This window comes from Anomaloglossus baeobatrachus, chromosome 5 (genome assembly GCF_048569485.1).
Source record: "Anomaloglossus baeobatrachus isolate aAnoBae1 chromosome 5, aAnoBae1.hap1, whole genome shotgun sequence".
Lineage (NCBI taxonomy): Eukaryota > Metazoa > Chordata > Amphibia > Anura > Aromobatidae > Anomaloglossus > Anomaloglossus baeobatrachus.
In genome coordinates, this window is record NC_134357.1 from 23687463 (window position 1) to 23712814 (window position 25352).

The window sequence follows — 25352 nt, forward strand, 5'->3', positions numbered from 1 at the left end:
AGCACTAAATAAAATGACCCAAATCTATAAAACCATATAGTGAATTAAAAAAAATTAATCAGGGGAGCAGCGAGAATAAAATAAGAGAAACTGAACCCTTTTGACTTGGTGACAGTCATCTTTAATTATGTCTTTTCCGTCAATACTTAGGTTGGCAAGAATAGATGACACAAGCACTGACAACCTGCGTCAGGAAGGAGCTGCACGAGCAGTTTGGATTTATGAAAATGTTACATTATGGATTCACAATAGACATTTGTGGGCTGATAAGTCGGTGTAAATGTCTCCTCCGCATCTGCTCCTAATAGTAAAAAATCAAATCTCGAAAATTAGACCGAGCCATTGTCCAGAGCCCATTACATCAATTATTGAGATTATGGAGGACTGACCTGACTGATAATGAAAAGTCTTCAGGCCTCTTCTTACTCGGACGTACAAGAAAACTGCCAAGGACTCCTCTCGCTTTTAGGCGGGCCTCAGCCTCCAACCCGGTTATGTCTCTATGAAACCACCTGGAAACGTAACGAGACAAGATCATCACTCAATTAATTCAGAACAAAGAAAAAGGGTTAAAACAAAGCAAAATTGCTGCCTCATACAAGATTCAAATGTTTCTCTAATGGGAGTGTCTCTCCCAGTAATATAGGCTGGATGTGAGGTCTGTGTGTCTCTCCCAGTAATATAGGCTGGATGTGAGGTCTGTGTGTCTCCCAGTAATATAGGCTGGATGTGAGCTCTGTGTGTCTCCCAGTAATATAGGCTGGATGTGAGGTCTGTGTCTCTCTCCCAGTAATATAGGTTTGATGTGAGGTCTGTGTGTCTCTCCCAGTAATATAGGCTGGATGTGAGGTCTGTGTGTCTCTCCCAGTAATATAGGCTGGATGTGAGGTCTGTGTGTCTCCCAGTAATATAGGCTGGATGTGAGCTCTGTGTGTCTCCCAGTAATATAGGCTGGATGTGAGGTCTGTGTGTCCCTCCCAGTAATATAGGCTGGATGTGAGCTCTGTGTGTCTCTCCCAGTAATATAGGCTGGATGTGAGCTCTGTGTGTCTCCCAGTAATATAGGCTGGATGTGAGCTCTGTGTGTCTCTCCCAGTAATATAGGCTGGATGTGAGCTCTGTCTCTCCCAGTAATATAAGCTGGATGTGAGGTCTGTGTGTCTCTCCCAGTAATATAGGCTGGATGTGAGATCTGTGTGTCTCCCAGTAATATAGGCTGGATGTGAGCTCTGTGTGTCTCCCAGTAATATAGGCTGGATGTGAGGTCTGTGTGTCCCTCCCAGTAATATAGGCTGGATGTGAGCTCTGTGTGTCTCTCCCAGTAATATAGGCTGGATGTGAGCTCTGTGTGTCTCCCAGTAATATAGGCTGGATGTGAGCTCTGTGTGTCTCTCCCAGTAATATAGGCTGGATGTGAGCTCTGTGTGTCTCTCCCAGTAATATAGGCTGGATGTGAGGTCTGTGTCTCTCTCCCAGTAATATAGGCTGGATGTGAGCTCTGTGTGTCTCTCCCTGTAATATAGGCTGGATGTGAGATCTGTGTGTCTCTCCCAGTAATATAGGCTGGATGTGAGCTCTGTGTGTATCCCAGTAATATAGGCTGGATGTGAGCTCTGTGTGTCTCTCCCTGTAATATAGGCTGGATGTGAGATCTGTGTGTCTCTCCCAGTAATATAGGCTGGATGTGAGGTGTGTGTGTCTCTCCAGTAATATAGGCTGGATGTGAGCTCTGTGTGTCTCTCCCAGTAAAATAGGCTGGATGTGAGTTCTGTGTGTCTCTCCCAGTAATATAGTCTGGATGTGAGCTCTGTGTGTCTCTCCCAGTAATATAGGTTGGATGTGAGCTCTGTCTGTCTCTCCCAGTAATATAGGCTGGATGTGAGCTCTGTGCGTCTCTCCCAGTAATATAGGCTGGATGTGAGGTCTGTGCGTCTCTCCCAGTAATATAGGCTGGATGTGAGGTCTGTGTGTCTCTCCCAGTAATATAGGCTGGATGTAAGCTCTGTGCGCCTCTCCCAGTAATATAGGTTGGATGTGAGCTGTATGTCTCTCCCAGTAATATAGGCTGGATGTGAGGTCTGTGTCTCTCTCCCAGTAATATAGGCTGGATGTGAGGTCTGTGTCTCTCTCCCAGTAATATAGGCTGGATGTGAGGTTTGTCTCTCTCTCCCAGTAATATAGGCTGGATGTGAGGTCTATGTTTCTCCCAGTAATATAGGCTGGATGTGAGCTCTGTGTGTCTCTCCCAGTAATATAGGTTGGATGTGAGCTCTGTGTGTATCCCAGTAATATAGGCTGGATGTGAGCTCTGTGTGTCTCTCCCAGAATTATAGGCTGGATGTGAGGTCTGTGTGTCTCTCCCAGTAATATAGGCTGGATGTGCGCTCTGTGCGTCTCTCCCAGTAATATAGGTTGGATGTGAGCTGTGTGTCTCTCCCAGTAATATAGGCTGGATGTGAGGTCTGTGTCTCTCTCCCAGTAATATAGGCTGGATGTGAGCTCTGTGTGTCTCCCCCAGTAATATAGGCTGGATGTGAGCTCTGTGTGTCTCTCCCAGTAATATAGGCTGGATGTGAGGTCTGTGTGTCTCTCCCAGTAATATAGTCTGGATGTGAGCTCTGTGTGTCTCTCCCAGTAATATAGGTTGGATGTGTGCTCTGTGTGTCTCTCCCAGTAATATAGGTTGGATGTGAGCTCTGTGCATCTCTCCCAGTAATGTAGGCTGGATAAGAGCTCTGTGTGTCTCTCCCAGTAATATAGGCTGGATGTGAGATCTGTTTGTCTCTCCCAGTAATATAGGCTGGATGTGAGCTGTGTGTCTCTCCCAGAATTATAGGCTGGATGTGATCCCTGGGTGTCTCTCCCAGTAATATAGGCTGGATGTGAGCTCTGTGTGTCTCTTCCAGTAATATAGGCTGGATGTGAGCTCTGTGTGTCTCTCCCAGTAATATAGGCAGGATGTGAGCGCTGTGTGTCTCTCCCAGTAATATAGGCTGGATGTGAGGTCTGTGTGTCTCTCCCAGTAATATAGGCTGGATGTGAGCTGTGTGTGTCTCTCCCAGTAATATAGGCTGGATGTGAGGTCTGTGTGTCTCTCCCAGTAATATAGGCTGGATGTGAGCTCTGTGTGTCTCTCCCAGTAATATAGGCTGGATGTGAGCTGTGTGTGTCTCTCCCAGTAATATAGGCTGGATGTGAGGTCTGTGTGTCTCTCCCAGTAATATAGACTTGATGTTAGCTCTGTGTGTCTCTCCCAGTAATATAGGCAGGATGTGAGCGCTGTGTGTCCCTCCCAGTAATATAGGCTGGATGTGAGGTCTGTGTGTCTCTCCCAGTAATATAGGCTGGATGTGAGCTCTGTGTGTCTCTCCCAGTAATATAGGCTGGATGTGAGCTCCATGTGTCTCTCTCCCAGTAATATAGGCTGGATGTGAGCTCTGTGTGTCTCCCCCAGTAATATAGGCAGGATGTGAGCGCTGTGTGTCTCCCAGTAATATAGGCTGGTTGTGAGCTCTGTGTGTCTCTCCCAGTAATATAGGCTGGATGTGAGGTCTGCATGTCTCTCCCAGTAATATAGGCTGGATGTGAGGTCTGTGTGTCTCTCCCAGTAATATAGGCTGGATGTGAGGTCTGCATGTCTCTCCCAGTAATATAGGCTGGATGTGAGGTCTGTGTCTCTCCCAGTAATATAGGCTGGATGTGAGGTCTGTGTGTCTCTCCCAGTAATATAGGCTGGATGTGAGGTCTGTGTGTCTCTCCCAGTAATATAGGCTGGATGTGAGGTCTGTGTGTCTCTCCCAGTAATATAGGCTGGATGTGAGCTCTGTGTCTCTCTCCTAGTAATATAGACTGCATTTGAGGTCTATGTCTATTAATATGTTTTACGTCTACAACACGCTATATAGAGATTTGTATAACCCACTTCCTCTCCAATGCTGTGATCTCTAACACCAAGAGAAGAGAGAACTGTCATAACCAGGAGATCTGAGGAATTGGCAACATTGTTGCAGAGCACTTAGCCTTTACTTTATATTGAAGAATGAAATCAACAATTACAGATAAAATATTTGCAAAAATGGACATGTACTCTTTAAAGGAACATAACTACCGGTAATTAGAATGGAAACACATTTTAGAAAATCTCTCTAGAAGTTTAAGTGATGGATCAATAGACCGAGATGATAGATAAATAAATAATGAGATAGGAAAGAAAGAGAGAGATAATCTACATTTTTGCAACTAGTAGGCATAAAAATGTCAATAGTACATTTTGCAATGTGTGTGTTTTTTGTGTGTGGTATTTTTTTGCTTTTTATTTTGGAGTTAAAGAAATATCTGAGCAGTTTTGCATCTGATATTTCTGGATATTTTGTGACAATCCCTTTAAAGAGCACCAATCACTAGGATTTTCCTATATAACCTGAAGCCAGTGCTATACGGGCACTATCAGGCTGATTCTATACATACCTGTAGTGGTCAGCTCGGGTGTATAGATTTTGAAACACAAGCAAGTAAAGTTTGTAAAATGAGCAGTTTCTTGAATGACAGCAGCTGCCGATCAGCTGATAGCTGGGGTGGGTTTTGATAATGATTCCTGCCCCCTGCTTGTCCATCCTCCCCCTGTTATTTATGCTAATTCTATTATAGAATCGTTTTACTATCTGACTAGAAGGGCCTGTGCTGATGTCATACCCATGTGACCAGAAGGGGCGGGGCCTCAGTCAACATAGCTGATACCAGGAAGCAACTTAATTTTTCTGTTGGCTGAGGCCCCGGCCCTTCTGGTCACATGGGTATGACATCAGAAAAGGTTCTTCTAGTCACTAGTGAAAACTATTCTATAATATAATTAGCATAAATAACAGAGGGAGGGAGGCCCCGCCCATTCTGGTCACATGGGTATGACATCAGCACAGGTCCTTCTAGTCACTTAATAAAACTATTCTATAATAAAATTAGCAATTAGCATAAATAACAGATAGGGGGAGGATGGATAGACAGGGGGGCGGGAATCACTATGAATATCCACCCCAGCTATCAGCTGATTGGCAGCTGCTGCCAATCAAAAAGCTGCTCATTTTACAAACTTTACTTGATTGAGTTTTCAAACCTATATATCTGAGCTGACCACTACAGGTATGTAGAGAATCAGCCTGATAGGGGCAGTATAGCACTGTATGTATAGAATCAGCCTGATAGTGCCAGTATAGCACTGTATGTATAGACTCAGCCTGATAGTGCCAGTATAGCACTGTATGTATAGAATCAGCCTGATAGGGCCAGTATAGCACTGTATGTATAGAATCAGCCTGATAGTGCCAGTATAGCACTGTATGTATAGAATCAGCCTGATAGTGCCAGTATAGCACTGTATGTATAGAATCAGCCTGATAGTAGTGCCAGTATAGCACTGTATGTATAGAATCAGCCTGATAGTGCCGGAATAGCACTGTATGTATAGAATCAGCCTGATAGTGCCGGTATAGCACTGTATGTATAGAATCAGCCTGATAGTGCCGGTATAGCACTGTATGTATAGAATCAGCCTGATAGTGCCAGTATAGCACTGTATGTATAGAATCAGCCTGATAGTGCCAGTAAAGCCCTGTATGTATAGAATCAGCCTGATAGTGCCAGTATAGCACTGTATGTATAGAATCAGCCTGATAGTGCCAGTATAGCACTGCATGTATAGAATCAGCCTGATAGTGCCAGTATAGCACTGTATGTATAGAATCAGCCTGATAGTGCCAGTATAGCACTGTATGTATAGACTCAGCCTGATAGTGCCAGTATAGCCCTGTATGTATAGAATCAGCCTGATAGTGCCAGTATAGCCCTGTATGTATAGAATCAGCCTGATAGTGCCAGTATAGCCCTGTATGTATAGAATCAGCCTGATAGTGCCAGTATAGCACTGTATGTATAGAATCAGCCTGATAGTGCCAGTATAGCACTGTATGTGTCGCGGGCGGAGGAGGGGACGCTGCTGCTGCTGCGGCCGCTGCTGCTCGGTGGCTCGAGCGATGGGCGCTCCTCGCCCGTGAGTGAAAAGGGGAATGGTTTTGGGGGTTTATTGTCCGTGACGCCACCCACGGTTGTGGTGATTGTGTGGACACCACCGCTGCTCTGGACGGGGATCCCGGGAGCGGTGACAGGGAGCAGCTTTGTTGTTATTTCTCCCCTCCGTGGGTAGGGGGTTGGTTGTCCCGGGACCCGGTGATGGGGTAGGGGTGGATGGCAGGCCGGGTGCGGGGCCTGGTGAGGTACAGGGTCACGGGGGCAGCGCTGTGCCGCACGGCACTGTGGTACTCACTCAGCCTGAGACGATGACACAGTTCTCAGTAAAACACACGGCTGGAAAGACGGTTCCCACGGACGTCTGCTGTTGCTTTTCCCCGGTAGTTAGCGGTGACTGTCTCTTTCCCTGCACCTAGTACTTCTGTTGGTTCCAATGGGTTCCCACCGGTAACCCGCTCCCCGACTTGGATATGGGCCGGAGGAGCCCCTCTTTGCCCGCAGGCGCTGGCCCTGAGAAACTGGTGCCTTGGCGGTGGCGGTGTCTCTCTCATACGGTTGGACTGTTGCCTTCAATCGGGACTTAGTTGTTTGGAAACCCGGAGGTCCCCTTCACTGACGGATTTGGCAAATTCACCTCGACTCCAAGCCTTGCCGGGATCCGAAAGGCCCCTGCCAATGGTGCTGGCTTCTCCTTGTGTACCGGTCCGGTACCGCCAGGCCACCGCCCGTCCACGGTCCTTACGGCAACTCCGATAGGCCACTCCTGCAGACGGTCACCGCCGTCTGCTAACCTTGCTGTCTCTGTCCGGGGCACACACCCGGACGCTCTCAGTTAGTTACTCTACTACCACTTTTCTCCTCGCACCCTCCTCTCACTTCTTCCTCCACTCTCTAACTCTTCATTCCTTCACTTCCCTAGCTTAACTCTAACTGCCCGTGTTTTCCCTCCTCCAGGACTGTGAACTCCTTGGTGGGTGGAGACCAACCGCCTGGCTCCACCCCCTGGTGTGGACATCAGCCTCTGGAGAAGGCAACAAGGATTTTTGGGTCTAGCTTTGATGTGCCTAACCGGGGTGTAGGATGTGGTGATGTCATTACCTGTGACCCCTGGCTTGCCCAGGGCGTCACATATGTATAGAATCAGCCTGATAGTGCCGGTATAGCCCTGTATGTATAGAATCAGCCTGATAGTGCCAGTATAGCACTGTATGTATAGAATCAGCCTGATAGTGCCAGTATAGCACTGTATGTATAGAATCAGCCTGATAGTGCCAGTATAGCACTGTATGTATAGAATCAGCCTGATAGTGCCAGTATAGCACTGTATGTATAGAATCAGCCTGATCGTGCCAGTATAGCACTGTATGTATAGACTCAGCCTGATAGTGCCAGTATAGCACTGTATGTATAGAATCAGCCTGATAGTGCCAGTATAGCCCTGTATGTATAGACTCAGCCTGATAGCGCCAGTATAGCACTGTATGTATAGAATCAGCCTGATAGTGCCAGTATAGCACTGTATGTATAGAATCAGCCTGATAGTGCCAGTATAGCACTGTATGTATAGACTCAGCCTGATAGTGCCAGTATAGCACTGTGTGTATAGAATCAGCCTGATAGTGCCGGTATAGCACTGTATGTATAGAATCAGCCTGATAGTGCCAGTATAGCACTGTATGTATAGAATCAGCCTGATAGTGCCGGTATAGCACTGTATGTATAGAATCAGCCTGATAGTGCCGGTATAGCACTGTATGTATAGAATCAGCCTGATAGGGCCAGTATAGCACTGTATGTATAGACTCAGCCTGATAGGGCCAGTATAGCACTGTATGTATAGAATCAGCCTGATAGTGCCAGTAAAGCACTGTATGTATAGAATCAGCCTGATACAGTTAGGTCCAGAAATATTTGGACAGTGACACAAGTTTTGTTATTTTAGCTGTTTACAAAAACATGTTCAGAAATAAAATTCTATATATAATATGGGCTGAAAGTGCACACTCCCAGCTGCAATATGAGAGTTTTCACATCCAAATCGGAGAAAGGGTTTAGGAATCATAGCTCTGTAATGCATAGCCTCCTCTTTTTAAAGGGACCAAAAGTAATTGGACAAGGGACTCTAAGGGCTGCAATTAATTCTGAAGGCGTCTCCCTCGTTAACCTGTAATCAATGAAGCAGTTAAAAGGTCTGGGGTTGATTACAGGTATGTGGTTTTGCATTTGGAAGCTGTTGCTGTGACCAGACAACATGCGGTCTAAGGAACTCTCAATTGAGGTGAAGCAGAACATCCTGAGGCTGAAAAAAAAGAAAAAATCCATCAGAGAGATAGCAGACATGCTTGGAGTAGCAAATTCAACAGTCGGGTACATTCTGAGAAAAAAGGAATTGACTGGTGAGCTTGGGAACTCAAAAAGGCCTGGGCGTCCACGGATGACAGCAGTGGCGGATGATCGCCGCATACTTTCTTTGGTGAAGAAGAACCCGTTCACAACATCAACTGAAGTCCAGAACACTCTCAGTGAAGTAGGTGTATCTGTCTCTAAGTCAACAGTAAAGAGAAGACTCCATGAAAGTAAATACAAAGGGTTCACATCTAGATGCAAACCATTCATCAATTCCAAAAATAGACAGGCCAGAGTTAAATTTACTGAAAAACACCTCATGAAGCCAGCTCAGTTCTGGAAAAGTATTCTATGGACAGATGAGACAAAGATCAACCTGTACCAGAATGATGGGAAGAAAAAAGTTTGGAGAAGAAAGGGAACGGCACATAATCCAAGGCACACCACATCCTCTGTAAAACATGGTGGAGGCAACGTGATGGCATGGGCATGCATGGCTTTCAATGGCACTTGGTCACTTGTGTTTATTGATGACATAACAGCAGACAAGAGTAGCTGGATGAATTCTGAAGTGTACCGGGATATACTTTCAGCCCAGATTCAGCCAAATGCCGCAAAGTTGATCGGACGGCGCTTCATAGTACAGATGGACAATGACCCAAAGCATACAGCCAAAGCTACCCAGGAGTTCATGAGTGCAAAAAAGTGGAACATTCTGCAATGGCCAAGTCAATCACCAGATCTTAACCCAATTGAGCATGCATTTCACTTGCTCAAATCCAGACTTAAGACGGAAAGACCCACAAACAAGCAAGACCTGAAGGCTGCGGCTGTAAAGGCCTGGCAAAGCATTAAGAAGGAGGAAACCCAGCGTTTGGTGATGTCCACGGGTTCCAGACTTAAGGCAGTGATTGCCTCTAAAGGATTCGCAGCAAAATATTGAAAATAAAAATATTTTGTTTTCGTTTGGTTTATTTGTCCAATTACTTTTGACCTCCTAAAATGTGGAGTGTTTGTAAAGAAATGTGACAATTCCTACAATTTCTATCAGATATTTTTGTTCAAACCTTCAAATTAAACGTTACAATCTGCACTTGAATTCTGTTGTAGAGGTTTCATTTCAAATCCAATGTGGTGGCATGCAGAGCCCAACTCGCCAAAATTGTGTCACTGTCCAAAGATTTCTGGACCTAACTGTAGTGCCAGTATAGCACTGTATGTATAGAATCAGCCTGATAGTGCCAGTATAGCACTGTATGTATAGAATCAGCCTGATAGTGCCAGTATAGCCCTGTATGTATAGACTCAGCCTGATAGCGCCAGTATAGCACTGTATGTATAGAATCAGCCTGATAGTGCCAGTATAGCACTGTATGTATAGACTCAGCCTGATAGGGCCAGTATAGCACTGTATGTATAGACTCAGCCTGATAGTGCCAGTATAGCACTGTATGTATAGAATCAGCCTGATAGTGCCAGTATAGCACTGTATGTATAGAATCAGCCTGATAGTGCCAGTATAGCACTGTATGTATAGAATCAGCCTGATAGTGCCGGTATAGCACTGTATGTATAGAATCAGCCTGATAGTGCCGGTATAGCACTGGCTTTAGGTTATATAGGAAAATCTTGGTGATTGGTGCGCGTTAAACATGAGTCAGATACTACCGTGTGTTATTCAGTGTTGCTTTACAGAAGTTTCTACAGTACAAAAATATATCTATTTTTATATACGGTAAATCTTTCTAACAAAAGACTCAGTTCTCACAAATTCCAGGTATAAATATTCTTCCTTTTATTTTCTATTTTACGTAATATTTTTATTTTTTTTTTGTGTGTGAAACTGTCCATATTACTATATTAAGCTAAAAGGGATTCTGCAAAGATGAACTTTTAAAAGTTCAGTATATCGGTCCGAGCTCCAAACCCTCCGAGTCACTCTGGCGTTGGAGGGCGCAGTCGTTTTTGGGATCAGATCATGTGATCTTTCTTAGTCATGATACAAGTGGACAGAGATGATACGGTAATGACAAGAATCAGAGAACGGAGCAATAGATAAGAAGAAAAGGGCGTCAATAGAAAATAACAAGATCTGGTATCACTAATTTCTCATGACGAGTAGAATGAAAAATATCATTAAATATATCATTAATTATATAAGTATAACTAATCCAGAGCTGCCATGTTTGTTAATTTCACATCTGCTAAAGACCCCCTGCTTGTCATGACAGTTCTCCTGTGACAGTCAGCGTCTAGCTGGCATTCATAGGAGACTGTGATTTTTGCTATACACAGTAGTGCTGATGCATTGCTACAGTGGGTACAGAAAGTATTCAGACCCCTTTAAATTTTTCACTCTGTTTCATTGCAGTCATTTGGCAAATTCAAAAAAAGTTCATTTTTTCCTCATTAATGTACACTCTGCGCCCCGTCCCCCATCTTGACAGAAAAAAAACAAATGTAGAAATTTTTGCAAATTTATTAAACAAGAAAAACTGAAATCTCACATGGTCATAAGTATTCAGCCCCTTTGCTCAGTATTGAGTAGAGGCACCCTCCCTTTTGAGCTAGTGCAGCCATGAGTCTTCTTGGGATCCTGGATTTGGGGATCCTCGGCCATTCTTCCTTGCAGATCCTCTCCAGTTCCGTCAGGTTGGATGGTGAATGTTGGTGGACAGCCATTTTCAGGTCTCTCCAGAGATGCTCAATTGGGTTTAGGTCAGGGTTCTGGCTGGGCCGGTAAAGAATTGTCACAGAGCTGTTTTGAAACCACTCCTTTGTTATTTTAGCAGTGTGCTTAGGGTCATTGTCTTGTTGGAAGGTGAACCTTCAGCCAAGTCTGAGGTCCAGAGCACTGAGGAAGAGGTTTTCTTCCAGGATAGCTCTATACTTGGCCGCATTCATCTTTCCTTCAATTGTAACCAGTCGTCCTGTCCCTGCCCCCATAGCATGATGCTCCCTCCACCATGTCTCACTGTGGGGATTGTATTGGGCAGGTGATGAGCAGTGCCTGGTTTTCTCCACACATACCACTTAGAATTATCACCAAAATGTTCTTTGTCTCATCAGACCAGAGAATCTTATTTCTCATAGTCTGAGATTCCTTCATGTGTTTTTTTGCAAACTCTGTGCAGGCTTTCATATGTCTTGCACTATGGAGAGGCTTCCGTCGGGCCACTCTGCCATAAAGGCCGGACTGGTGGAGGCTGCAGTGATAGTTGACTTTGTGGCGCTTTCTCCCATCTCTCTACTGAATCTCTGGAGCTCAGCCACAGTGATATTGGGGTTCTTCTTTACCTCTCACCAAGGCTCTTCTCCCACGATTGCTCAGTTTGGCTGGACGGCCAGGTCTAGGAAGAGTTCTGGTGTTCCCAAACTTCTTCCATTTAAGGAATATGGAGGCCACTGTGCTCTTAGGAACCTTGAGAACTGCAGAAATCTTTTGTAACCTTGGCCAGATCTGTGCCTTGCCATAATTCTGTCTCTGAGCTCCTTGGGCAGTTCCTTTGACCTCATGATCCTCATTTGGTGTGACATGCAGTGTGAGCTGTGAGGTCTTATATAGACAGGTGTGCGCCTTTCCAAATCACGTCCTATCAGTGTAATTACACACAGCTGCACTCCAATGAAGGAGGAGAACCATCTCAAGGAGGATCACAAGGAAATGGACAGCATGTGACTTACATATGAGTGTCCGAGAAAAGGGGCTGAATACTTATGACCATGGGATATTTCAGTTTTTCTTGTTTAATACATTTGCAAAAATTTCTACATTTTTGTTTTTTTTTCTGTCAAGATAGGGGATCAGGTGCAGAGTAAAAATTTAAGGGGTCTGAATACTTTCCGTACCCACTGTATGTATAGCACAAACAATTGGACGTTTGCAGATTCAAGTCCCCTAAGCGGACTAACAAATATATTAAAAAGGTGAAAAATAAATGTTTAAAAAAATATAAAAAGTGCAAATTGCTCACCTTTTGCCCCATTAAAAATAAAACAATTAAAATAAATTAAATATTAAAGATGCATATTTGCTATTGGTGCATTTGTAAAAGTCCAAGCTAAAAAAATATAAAGTAAATTAATCTGATCAGTAAACAGCGTAACAAGAAAAATGCCAGGATTATGTTTCTTGGCCGCAGCAACTCTGCAATAAAAAGCATTAAGAGGCGATGGAAACATTGTAGCTACCCCAAAATGGTATTTATAAACATATAGGTTCAGGGTCAAAGAATAAGACAAGTCCCAGAGCCCAAAAATAAAAACATTAAAGTCTCAGAAAATGTCAATTGACGCAAAAAAAACCCCTTCAGAATTCTTTCACCCCTGAAGTTGAGCTTGTCTGAGCCTCCAAATGCTTGTTATGAGTACCGAGCACCTGAGCATGGTAGTGCCCGCTCATCACTAGTTACAAGTACCGAGCACCCGAGCATGGTCGTGCCCGCTCATCACTAGTTACGAGTACTGAGCACCTGAGCATGGTAGTGCCCGCTCATCACTAGTTACCAGTACTGAGCACCCGAGCATGGTAGTGCCCGCTCATCACTAGTTACGAGTACTGAACACCCGAGCATGGTAGTGCCCGCTCATCACTAGTTACCAGTACTGAGCACCCGAGCATGGTAGTGCCCGCTCATCACTAGTTACCAGTACTGAGCACCCGAGCATGGTAGTGCCCGCTCATCACTAGTTACCAGTACTGAGCACCCGAGCATGGTAGTGCCCGCTCATCACTAGTTACAAGTACCGAGCACCCGAGCATGGTAGTGCCCGCTCATCACTAGTTACAAGTACCGAGCACCCGAGCATGGTAGTGCTCGCTCATCACTAGTTACGAGTACTGAGCACCCGAGCATGGTAGTGCTCGCTCATCACTAGTTACGAGTACTGAGCACCTGAGCATGGTAGTGCCCGCTCATCACTAGTTACCAGTACCGAGCACCCGAGCATGGTAGTGCTCGCTCATCACTAGTTACGAGTACAGAGCACCCGAGCATGGTAGTGCTCACTCATCAATAGTTACCAGTACTGAGCACCCGAGCATGGTAGTGCTCACTCATCACTAGTTACGAGTACTGAGCACCTGAGCATGGTAGTGCCCGCTCATCACTAGTTACCACTACTGAGCACCCGAGCATGGTAGTGCCCGCTCATCACTAGTTACAAGTACCGAGCACCCGAGCATGGTAGTGCCCGCTCATCACTAGTTACAAGTACCAAGCACCTGAGCATGGTAGTGCCCGCTCATCACTAGTTACAAGTACCAAGCACCCGAGCATGGTAGTGCCCGCTCATCACTAGTTACAAGTACCAAGCACCTGAGCATGGTAGTGCCCGCTCATCACTAGTTACCAGTACAGAGCACCCGAGCATGGTAGTGCCCGCTCATCACTAGTTACGAGTACTGAGCACCCGAGCATGGTAGTGCCCGCTCATCACTAGTTACCAGTACTGAGCACCTGAGCATGGTAGTGCCCGCTCATCACTAGTTACCAGTACTGAGCACCCGAGCATGGTAGTGCTCGCTCATCACTAATTACCAGTACTGAGCACCCGAGCATGGTAGTGCCCGCTCATCACTAGTTACCAGTACTGAGCACCCGAGCATGGTAGTGCCCGCTCATCACTAATTACCAGTACTGAGCACCCGAGCATGGTAGTGCCCGCTCATCACTAGTTAGTGGAGCGAGGACCACACTCCACTTCAGTGGCTTTGATGTGTCAGCATGGAGACGGGAAGAGTCATCACCCCTTTGTAAGGACGGATGAGGGCAGCCTGTACCTGCTTTATTTAGGAATATCAATATGGCAATGGGGCGATCTGTGACTTTATTTGTATCAACTACAGCGAGATGATTTTATAATCTTTTGATCAGTGAATCAGAGAATGCAAGAAAGCAATAAAGCTATGGCCCAAGGCTATTAAACCATTACAGCCACACTTTGGACTGCCTTTCAGAGTGTTTGAGAATTTTGCATACATAATAACTTTTTCGGCATTTAATACAGGTTACAATATAGCAAAAATAAAAATCAAAGCTTCAGAAAAAAACTTCCCAGATCACAGCAGGTTAAAGCAATTGTGAGATACAGTATATAGCGGGTACAGAGAAGATGGGATAAGAAGAAAGGACCAAGGCGACAAATACGGACCATTCGTGACAGGTGACCACAAGCAAAGGAGAAGCCACACCAAGTGAGGACCGGCAGATCGTGAACCAAAAGCTGATGACAAGACACCCAATGAATGAATGAATGAATGAATGAATGAATGAATGAATGAATGAAAAACAATCCCTAAGTGTCATCTCACAGGCAGTGAATTAGGGTAATCATATTCTTCCAAAGAGTCACCCAAACTTCTCAGAAATGCTTAGCCAAGACTGATAAGCCGAATGTGATCATTGTGAAACTTGTAATGAGTAAGAACTTGAAGGCCATTTACTTAAAGGACATTATTCATTTGTATCTCAAAACTACCAAGATCTAACATGGATGTATTGGAAACTATGTAAGAAAAAGCTAAGAATTCGGAGGAAAAAAAGTTGGTAAGACAGAGAGAAAAGGCAAGGAAGACAAAGAGAAGAGGCAAGGAAGACAAAGAGAAGAGGCAAGGGAGACAGAGAGAAGAGGCAAGGAAGACAAAGAGAAGAGGCAAGGGGGGCAGAGAGAAGAGGCAAGGGAGACAGAGAGAAGAGGCAAGGGAGACAAAGAGAAGAGGCAAGGGAGATAGAGAGAAGAGGCAAGGGAGACAGAGAGAAGAGGCAAGGGAGATAGAGAGAAGAGGCAAGGGAGATAGAGAGAAGAGGCAAGGGAGACAGAGAGAAGAGGCAAGGGAGACAGAGAGAAGAGGCAAGGGAGACAGAGAGAAGAGGCAAGGGAGACAGAGAGAAGAGGCAAGGGAGACAGAGAGAAGAGGCAAGGGAGACAGAGAGAAGAGGCAAGGAAGACAAAGAGAAGAGGCAAGGAAGACAAAGAGAAGAGGCAAGGAAGACAAAGAGAAGAGGCAAGGGAGACAGAGAGAAGAGGCAAGGGAGACAGAGAGAAGAGGCAAGGGAGACAGAGAGAAGAGGCAAGGAAGACAAAGAGAAGAGGCAAGGAAGACAAAGAGAAGAGGCAAGGGGGGCAGAGAGAAGAGGCAAGGGAGACAGAGAGAAGAGGCAAGGGAGACAGAGAGAAGAGGCAAGGGAGACAGAGAGAAGAGGCAAGGAAGACAAAGAGAAGAGGCAAGGGGGGCAGAGAGAAGAGGCAAGGGGGGCAGAGAGAAGAGGCAAGGGGGGCAGAGAGAAGAGGCAAGGGAGACAGAGAGAAAAGGCAAGGAAGACAAAGAGAAAGAGAGAAGAGGCAAGGGAGACAGAGAGAAGAGGCAAGGGAGACAGAGAGAAGAGGCAAGGGAGACAGAGAGAACAGGCAAGGAAGACAAAGAGAAGAGGCAAGGGAGCCAGAGAGAAGAGGCAAGGGAGATAGAGAAGAGGCAAGGAAGACAAAGAGAAGAGGCAAGGGGGGCAGAGAGAAGAGGCAAGGGAGACAAAGAGAAGAGGCAAGGGAGATAGAGAGAAGAGGCAAGGGAGACAGAGAGAAGAGGCAAGGGCGACAGAGAGAAGAGGCAAGGGGGACAGAGAGAAGAGGCAAGGGAGACAGAGAGAAGAGGCAAGGGCGACAGAGAGAAGAGGCAAGGGGGACAGAGAGAAGAAGCAAGGGGGACAGAGAGAAGAGGCAAGGGGGGCAGAGAGAAGAGGCAAGGGGGACAGAGAGAAGAGGCAAGGGAGCCAGAAAGAAGAGGCAAGGGGGACAGAGAGAGGAGGCAAGGGAGACAGAGAGAAGAGGCAAGGGGGACAGAGAGAAGAGGCAAGGGAGACAGAGAGAAGAGGCAAGGGCGACAGAGAGACGAGACAAGGGAGACAGAGAGAAGAGGCAAGGGACACAGAGAGAAAAGGCAAGGGAGCCAGAGAGAAGAGGCAAGGGGGACAGAGAGAAGAAGCAAGGGGGACAGAGAGAAGAGGCAAGGGGGGCAGAGAGAAGAGGCAAGGGGGACAGAGAGAAGAGGCAAGGGAGCCAGAAAGAAGAGGCAAGGGGGACAGAGAGAGGAGGCAAGGGAGACAGAGAGAGGAGGCAAGGGAGACAGAGAGAAGAGGCAAGGGAGACAGAGAGACGAGACAAGGGAGACAGAGAGAAGAGGCAAGGGACACAGAGAGAAAAGGCAAGGGAGCCAGAGAGAAGAGGCAAGGGGGACAGAGAGAAGAGGCAAGGGGGGCAGAGGGAAGAAGCAAGGGAGCCAGAGAGAAAAGGCAAGGGGGAAAGAGAGAAAAGGCAAGGGGGAAAGAGAGAAGAGGCAAGGGGGAAAGAGAGAAGAGGCAAGAGGGAAAGAGAGAAGAGGCAAGGGGGAAAGAGAGAAGAGGCAAGGGAGAAAGAGAGAAGAGGCAAGGGAGACAGAGAGAAGAGACAATGCAAGGGAGACAGAAAGCAAAGGAAAGAGAGACATAGAAAATGCAAGGAAATTAGAGAAAAAAGGCACGGGAGCCAGAGAGAAGAGGCAATGGAACCAAAGAGAAAAGGCAAGGGAACCAGAGAGAAAAAGCAAGGGAGCCAGAGAGAAGAGGCCAGGGAGCCAAAGAGAAGAGGAACAGAGCGAAGAGGCAAGGGGGACAGAGAGAAAAAGAGACAAACAGAGAGACAAGGCAAGGGAGACAGAAAGCAAAGAAAAGAGAGACAAAGAAAAGGCAAGGACGACAGCAAAAACAGACTGGAAAGACAGAGATAAAAGTTTAGGAAGATAGAAAGAAAAGGCTAGGGGACAGCAAAAATAGGCTGAAAATACAGAGAAAACAGGCTGTGGTGACAGAGACAAAAAGGCAAGAGAGACAGAGAGAAAAGGCAAGGGAGGCAGAGACAAAAAGGCAAGGGAGGCAGAGACAAAAAGGCAAGGGAGGCAGAGACAAAAAGGCAAGGGAGGCAGAGACAAAAAGGCAAGGGAGGCAGAGACAAAAAGGCAAGGGAGGCAGAGACAAAAAGGCAAGGGAGGCAGACAGAAAAGCCAAGGGAGGCAGACAGAAAAGCCAAGGGAGGCAGACAGAAAAGCCAAGGGAGGCAGACAGAAAAGCCAAGGGAGGCAGACAGAAAAGCCAAGGGAGGCAGACAGAAAAGCCAAGGGAGGCAGACAGAAAAGCCAAGGGAGGCAGACAGAAAAGCCAAGGGAGATAGAAAGATAAGGTAGCTGAGAAGGAAAACAGAGAGAAAAGAAGGAGGGGAGTCAAAAAGTAACTAGGAGAGATAGGCAGGAGAGACAGAGAATATGGAATGGGAGACAGATGGAAATGTAGGAGAGAAGGAAGGAAAGGCAAGATAGATGATGATAAAGCAAGGAGAGATAAAGACAGGAAAGAAAAAAAAAGTAGAGAAAGATACAGGCAGCAGAGACAGAGGTTGCAATGTCGGACATTATCTACATTTTCCTTACCTGACCATCTCTGAATCTTTGCCCGGGGGTCCTCACTTGCGGTGGGGTGACTTGTCTTCGGGGGTCTTCCCCTTTTTCTAGTTGTCACTTGATTTTTTTTTTCTCCCGCTGACTTTTAGGTACATTCACCTCTCCGACAGAAGTTCTCTGAAGCCCGTCCTCTGGTCGCTGTCCCGGGGCCGACCGATGTCACTGCATCTCTCCTCTAGACTTCATTGCCCCTACTCAATGTGCTCACACCAAAAAAAGTTGACTTTTCTGCCAGTTAATCCCTCTGTCGCTCTCTCAAACAGGAAGCTTGTGTTCTCTAAAGCTTCTACTTCTCATTTTTTAGCTGTGCACCTCAGACACATTGTGTAAGCTCAGCTGCACAATACTCCCAGCAACGAAAACTTGCAAAATAAAAGGCCAAGAGGCCCCAGGCATATAGGCAGAGACGGGGAGAGGTGCAGGGACGGACGGATTATAGTGCAAGGTGCATTCAGAGGGGAATTACAGCCGAATCCCAGTGTAGGACCTGGTGTCTCAGGTGAGAGTGTGATACAACCCACAGGTAACCAGGCAATGCCTCCTCCCACACAAACCCGGCAATGTAGGGCTGTGGGAGGGCGCCAGGGCCAGAAATAGGATACAGGGCTAAAGATAAGAGGCCACGAAATAATACAGCTCCACACACAACACCGCCCGAAGGGCAGAAGCAGCGCTGGACGAAAAGACGCCTCCAATCATCCTGACATAAAAACCTCCGCCACTTTCTAAAACATTTCAGGATTCACTTCCTACATAAATATCAAGAACTCCGCCTGGGAAACCGGCTATGTCCAAAAGCTGCAAAAAATAAAAACCCTACAGAAATAACTCTTATCACAGGTGACACATTACAACCAACGTATTCAGCCTCAACAGTGCGAGACATTTACCTGCAATGATACAATGTAACAACCTGTTATTCCACAAGACACATTCTATCCATCCCATCAACATTACAGTATGTGTCTTATTAGATAGTGTATGTAAACTTCATGCTTCAAAAAAAAAATATATAATATATACAGTATATGTATGTATATATATATATATATTATATATATTTATATACAGTGTATATATATATATATACAGTATCTAATATATAAAGCAGAATGTGTGTGTGTGTGTGTGTGTGTGTGTGTGTCCGGGATTGGCATCCACACCGTCGCAGCTACAGCCACAAAATTTTGCACACTCACACGTCTGGACCCCGAGAGCGTCATGGGCTATGTTTTGAGGGGAAATTTTAACTCCGCGCTTTACAGTTATTCACCAAAAAACCTGCCTCCATTAAAGCGAATGGAGCTGGGAGCCACAGTGCAGCCAGAACTTCAGAAGAATGTGCAGCCACGCCCTTATATGGAATGTTGGCGTGTCACAATGCAGCCAGGGAAAGAGACAGACACAGACAGGGAAAGAGGCAGACACAAAGAGACAGACTGACAGGGAAAGAGACAAAGACAGACAGGTAAAGAGACAGACAAAGAAAGAGAGGGAAAGAGACAGACAGGGAAAGTGACAGAGATAGACAGACAGGGAAAGAGATAGACAGACAGACAGGGAAATAGACAGAGACAGTCAGAGACAGACAGGGAAAGAGACAGAGACAAAGAGATAGAGAGACAGAGAGATATATACAGAGGGGACAGACAGAGACAGACAGAGAATGGGAAAGAAACAGAGAGACAGTTACTATCCCGGTCAGCGCTGGATTCTATGTTGTGAGGCGAAATTTTAACCCCGCTCGTTCCAATTTACCAATCAATTTTGCCCCTATCTACATAATTGGGAAAAAGTAAAACGAAAAGTGTTGGGGGCAAATTGACAGCTGCCAGATGTGAACAAGGGGGACTTAAAGAATGAGAGCGATGGCGCCAAAGAGTGTATACCGTACAGCTGCTAAGGTGGAGCCCCGACATGGGATACTCACCACACTCGGGGATATGAACACACACACAAAATGCGCCACACACTACCACGTGCTTGAACACATATACCACCCTCAGCACACATCTCACCACACATACACCAACCTCACCACATAATCGCCCTAAAACACACACAAGTCTGGGATTATCCTTCACAAATAAAAATCTGATTAACCCTTTAGTGACGGAGCTAATTTTCACCTTAATGACCAGACCAAATTTTGCAATTCTGACCAGTGTCACTTCATGAGGTTATAACTCTGGAACGCTTCAACGGATCCCGGTGATTCTGAGATTGTTTTTTCGTCACATATTGGACTTCATGTTAGTACCAAATTTAGGACAATATTTTTTGTGTTTATTTATGAAAAAAATTGAATATTGGCAAAAATTTTGAAAATTTAGCAATTTTCAACTTTTGAATTTTTATACCGTTAAACCAGAGATTTCTGTGACACAAAATAGTTAATAAATAACATTTCCCACATGTCTACTTTACATCAGCACAATTTTGGAAACAAAATTTTTTTTTGTTAGGAAGTTAGAGGGGTTCAAAGTTTATCAGCGATTTCTCATTTTTACATCAAAATTTACAAAACCAGTTTTTTAGGGACCACATCACATTTGAAGTGACTTCAATAGGCCTAGATGACAGAAAATACCCAAAAGTGACACCATTCTAAAAACTGCACCCCCCAAAGTACTCAAAACCACATTCAAGAAGTTTATTAACCCTTCAGGTGCTTCACATGAACAAAAGCAATGTGGAATGAAAAAAAGCAAAAATTAAATTTTACCTAAAAATGTTGCTCTAACCCAAATTTATTCACTTTTAGAAGAAATAACACAACAAAATGGACCTCAAAACTTGTTACCCACTTTCTTATGAGCGCGCTGATACCCCACATGTGGTCAGAAACCTCTGTTTGGACAAATGGGAGGGCTCGGAACAGAAGGAGCAATATTTGAATTTTGGAAAGCAAATTTGGCTGAAATAGATTGCGGGCACCATGTTGCATTTACAGGTCCGCTAAGGTACCTAAACAGAAGAAATCCCTCACAAGTGACACCATTTTGGAAACTAGACCCCTCAAGGCTTCTATCTAGGGGTATAGTGAGCATTTTAGATCCACAGGTACTTCACAGATTTTGTTAACGTTACGTTGTCATATTGAAAATTTTAATAATTTTCTCAAAAATGTTGCTTTAGCATCAATTTTCTCACTTTTTCAAGAGGTAATTCCAAAAATTTGACCTCAAGGTTTGTTAACCACTTTTTTATGAGCGCGGTGATACCTCACATGTGGTCTGAAACCTTTGTTTGGACAAATGGGAGGGCTTGGAACGAAAGGAGCAATATTTGAATTTTAGAAAGGAAATTTGGCTGAAAAAGATTGCGGGCACCATGTCGCATTTGGAGGTCCCCTAAGGTACCTAAACAGCAGAAACCCCGCACAAGTGGCCCCATTTTGGAAACTAGGCCCCTCAAGGAATTTATCTAGATGTTTGGTGAGTACCCTGAACCCTCAGGTGCTTCACAGAATTTTATAACGTTGAGCCATGAAAAAAAAAAAAAAATTTTACCACAAAATTGTTATTTCAACCAGGTAGCTTTTTTTTTTACAAGAGTAAAAGGAAAAAATTCAGCATAACATTTATTGTGCAATTTCTCCTGAGTTTGGCGATACCTTATATGTGGTGGAAATCAACTGTTTGGGCGCATGGCAGGGCTCGGAAGGGAAGGAGTGCCATTTGACTGCAAAATTGGCTGGAATCAATAGCGGACGCCAGGTTGCATTTGGAGAGCCCCTGAGGTGCCTAAACAGTGGCGGTCCCCCAAAAGTGACTCCATTCTGGAAACAAGACACCTCAAGGCTTTTATCTAGGTGTATAGTGAGCAGTTTGAATCCACGAGTACTTCACAGAATTTGATAAGCTTAGGTTGCCATATTGAAAATTTTCATTTTTTTCACAAAACTGTTGCTTTAGCATCAAATTTCTCACTTTTTCAAGAGACAACAACAAACCGTGGACCCCACAGGTTGTTATCCAATGTCTTATGAGCACAGGGATACCCCACATGTGGCCAAAAACCTCTGTTTGGATAAATGGGAGGGCTTGGAATGGAGGGAGCACCATTTGAATTCTGGAAAAGTTGAAATAAATTGCGCGCACCATGTCACATTAGCAGGGCCCCTTGGGTACCTATACATCAGAAAACCCCCACAAGTGACCCCATTTTGGAAACTGGATTTTATTCAGGAGTATAGTAAGCATTTTGAATCCACAGGTACTTCACAAAAATGTTGCTGTAGCAACAAATGTCTCACTGTTAGGCTATGTGGCCATGATCCAGCGACACGGCGTCTAGTACACAGTGTCAGCCTCCTGCAGAGATGTGAGTGTTGTCCACGGGAGAACGCAGCTGCCCAAGCCCACGATTTGGGTTCAGGCCGCTGTGGAGCTCTATGCTACCTGCAGAGAACACTCATCTCCGCAGCATAAATTGACATGCTGAGGCTCGGGAAGCTGCGCCACAGGTCGGTTTATGCTGCGGAGAAAAGAAGCACATTGGGCATGGGATTTCTAAAAATCCTTCCACTGTGCTTCTACTGCACAACGCAGCGCTATGGACGCAGGGAAAACACTCTGCGCCCAAAACGCTGCAAACCCTGATTGTGGGCACACAGCGTAAAATGCTACAATGGATGAATGGATAGATGTCAAACAAATATAACGTCCCATTCCCCTGCATATTCTAAGCTGGCGCCCTTTAGTGCCTTTCATGTGGCACTAAAGGGTGCCTAGCCTTGTATTTAGCCCCCCAAAAAATTAATAATTAAAATAAACGACGTGGGGTCCCCCCTATTTTTGATAGCCAGCTAGGGTAAAGCAGACAGCTGTAGCCTGCAAACCACAGCTGACAGCTTCACCTTGGCTGGTGATCAATTTGGAGGGCTCCCCAGGCGTTTTTTAAAAAAAAAACAAAACGTGGGGTCCCCCCCAAATTAGATCACCAGCCAAGGTGAAGCGGACAGCTGGGGTCTGGTATTCTCAGGGTGGGAAGAGCCATGGTTATTGGACTCTTCCCAGCCTAAAAATAGCAGGCCGCAGCCGCCCCAGAAGTGGCGCATCCATTAGATGCGCCAATCCTGGCGCTTCGCCCCAGCTCATCCCGCGCCCTGGTGCGGTGGCAGACGGGGTAATATATGGGGTTGATACCAGCTGTAATGTCACCTGGCATCAAGCCCTGGGGTTAGTGATGTCACGGCATCTGAACAGATACCCGACATCACTAACCCAGTCAGTAATAGAAAAAAAAAAGACAAAAAAAAAATTTATTTGAAAAAACACTCCCCGAAACATTCCTCTTTTACCAATTTATTGAAAATAAAGAAATTCCGGTCGCTGTAATCCATTTTGGAGGTCCCTCGGCGACTCTGGATCTTCTAGAATATGGGGGGCACGTTCAGGGAACGTATCCCCCATTTTCTGGAAGAGCAAGCTCTCCATGAGCAGTGTGGGTGCAGTAATCTGAGAATACTGCACTCACACTGCCCCGGTCCAACCTAGGGCAGAGTGACCTGCAGTAACCTCATTCCAGAATATGAGGGGCACGCTCACAGAACGTACCCCCCATTTTCTGGAACAGCAGCCTCTCCATGTGAGGAGTGTGGCTGCAGATCACTGCACTCACCCTCCCCCGGTCCACAGTGGAGCCTGTGCATCAGCGACGTCAGCAGGATCCCTGCTTCCAGGGATCCAGCTGACAGCCGCTGTCTGCGCATGCGCCGCCAGCATTGAAGAAGGAGGCGGCGATCGCGGGCCCGGAGCGGCAGACAGGTAACGTATAACCGGGGGCTTGGGGGTGGGGGGGGTAACGGGGGGTGACCTAGTGGGACCTGGGGACACCTTTCTGCCGCATGTGACGTGTCACATGCGGCAGAAAGAGCAGAATGAAGGCGGCCGCGCGCTGTGCGCCGCCATCTTCCACGCTCCGGAGGGGGGAGGGGGGTGGTGGCTCTGGAGAACCGGAGGGGGCTCCGGTGACCAGAGGGCTCCGGTGGACCGGAGGAGGGGTCAGGGGGAGGACATTTCCCTCCGATCTGAAATGTTTGATCATTTCAGATCGGAGGGAAATGACTGCAGAGCCGGCGCCGGCGGCAGTTTTCTGTGCGCTTCGGCGCCATTTTGGATGTCCGGTGGGGGTAGGGGTGGGGGTGGGGGGACTCTCCGGTACCGGTGGCTTTGGGGGCACTAGGGGGTTAGATTTCTTTCTCATCTGACATGTTTGATCATGTCAGATGAAAAAGAAATCAGTTTTACCGGCCATTTCTTTTTTTTTCATGTGTTCGTCGGTATACGGTGTATACCGGCGATCACATTAACGGGGTCCAAAAAAAACACCCCGATTCATAATCTGGGGGGTCTCAGCTACCCCCGGTAGCTGAAACCCCCGAGATTTTCGGTCGCTGGGGGGCGCTACAGGGTTTTTTCGGGCCGCCGCTTTAAAGCGGCGGAACAGAATAAGTACCCTGTTTTGCCGCCGCTTTAAGTCGTACGGCCGTCGTTATGAGGTTAATAAGCAGCGAAACTACAAGAACAACAAATGTACCACATAGGAAATACGGCAGCTGTCAGTCACATGACCTGTCTATATGTGTGTGTGTGAGCTAATATATACTGTCAGGGGGAGGGCTTTCTGTTGCCTGGAGATTTATCAGGCTGCCAATAGCAACCAATCACAGCTTAGCTTCTATTTTGCTACAGTTAATTAATCTGAGCTCTGATTGGTTAAAATAGGCAACAATTTAATAATTACATTTCTATCTATTTGTTTTGTGGTTTTTGTGTGCAGAATACATTATTGTTAATACATTCTATTTTGTTAACAGCAGTTATTAATCCGGGCGAAGCCGGGTAGTACAGCTAGTCTACTATAATACTGCTCCTATGTACAAGAATATAACTACTATAATACTGCCCCCCATGTACAAGAATATAACTACTATAATACTGCCCCCTATGTACAAGAATATAACTACTATAATACTGCCCCCTATGTACAAGAATATAACTACTATAATACTGCCTCTATGTACTAGAAAATATAACTACTATAATACTGCCCCCTATGTACAAGAATATAACTACTATAATACTGCCCCCTATGTACAAGAATATAACTACTATAATATTGCTCCCCATATGCAAGAATATAACTACTATAATGCTGTCCCTATGTACAAGAATATAACTACTATAATACTGCCCCTATGTACAAGAACAAAACTACTATAATACTGCTCCTATGTACAAGAATATAACTACTATAATACTGCTCCTATGTACAAGAATATAACTACTATAATACTGCTCCTATGTACAAGAATATAACTACTATAATACTGCCCCTATGTACAAGAATATAACTACTATAATACTGCTCCTATGTACAAGAATATAACTACAATAATACTGTTCTTATGTACAAGAATATAACTACTATAATACTGCCCCTATGTACAAGAATATATCTGCTATAATACTGCTCCTATGTACAAGACTAT

General features: G+C 45.6%; 1 protein-coding gene across 1 annotated transcript in view; it reads right to left on the reverse strand.

The window, feature by feature from the left end:
• The window catches only part of PTPN6 (protein tyrosine phosphatase non-receptor type 6), a 64824-nt gene extending 46437 nt beyond the window's left edge, over window positions 1-18387 (reverse strand). Inside the window, exons 1-2 of the mRNA XM_075352206.1 lie at window positions 17825-18387; window positions 390-512 (exon numbers count right to left, since the gene is read on the reverse strand). Coding sequence (XP_075208321.1) covers window positions 390-512; window positions 17825-17832 — 131 coding nt within the window. The 5' untranslated portion in view covers window positions 17833-18387. The remainder of the gene's footprint in view (window positions 1-389; window positions 513-17824) is intronic.
• Window positions 18388-25352: the final 6965 nt, after the last annotated feature.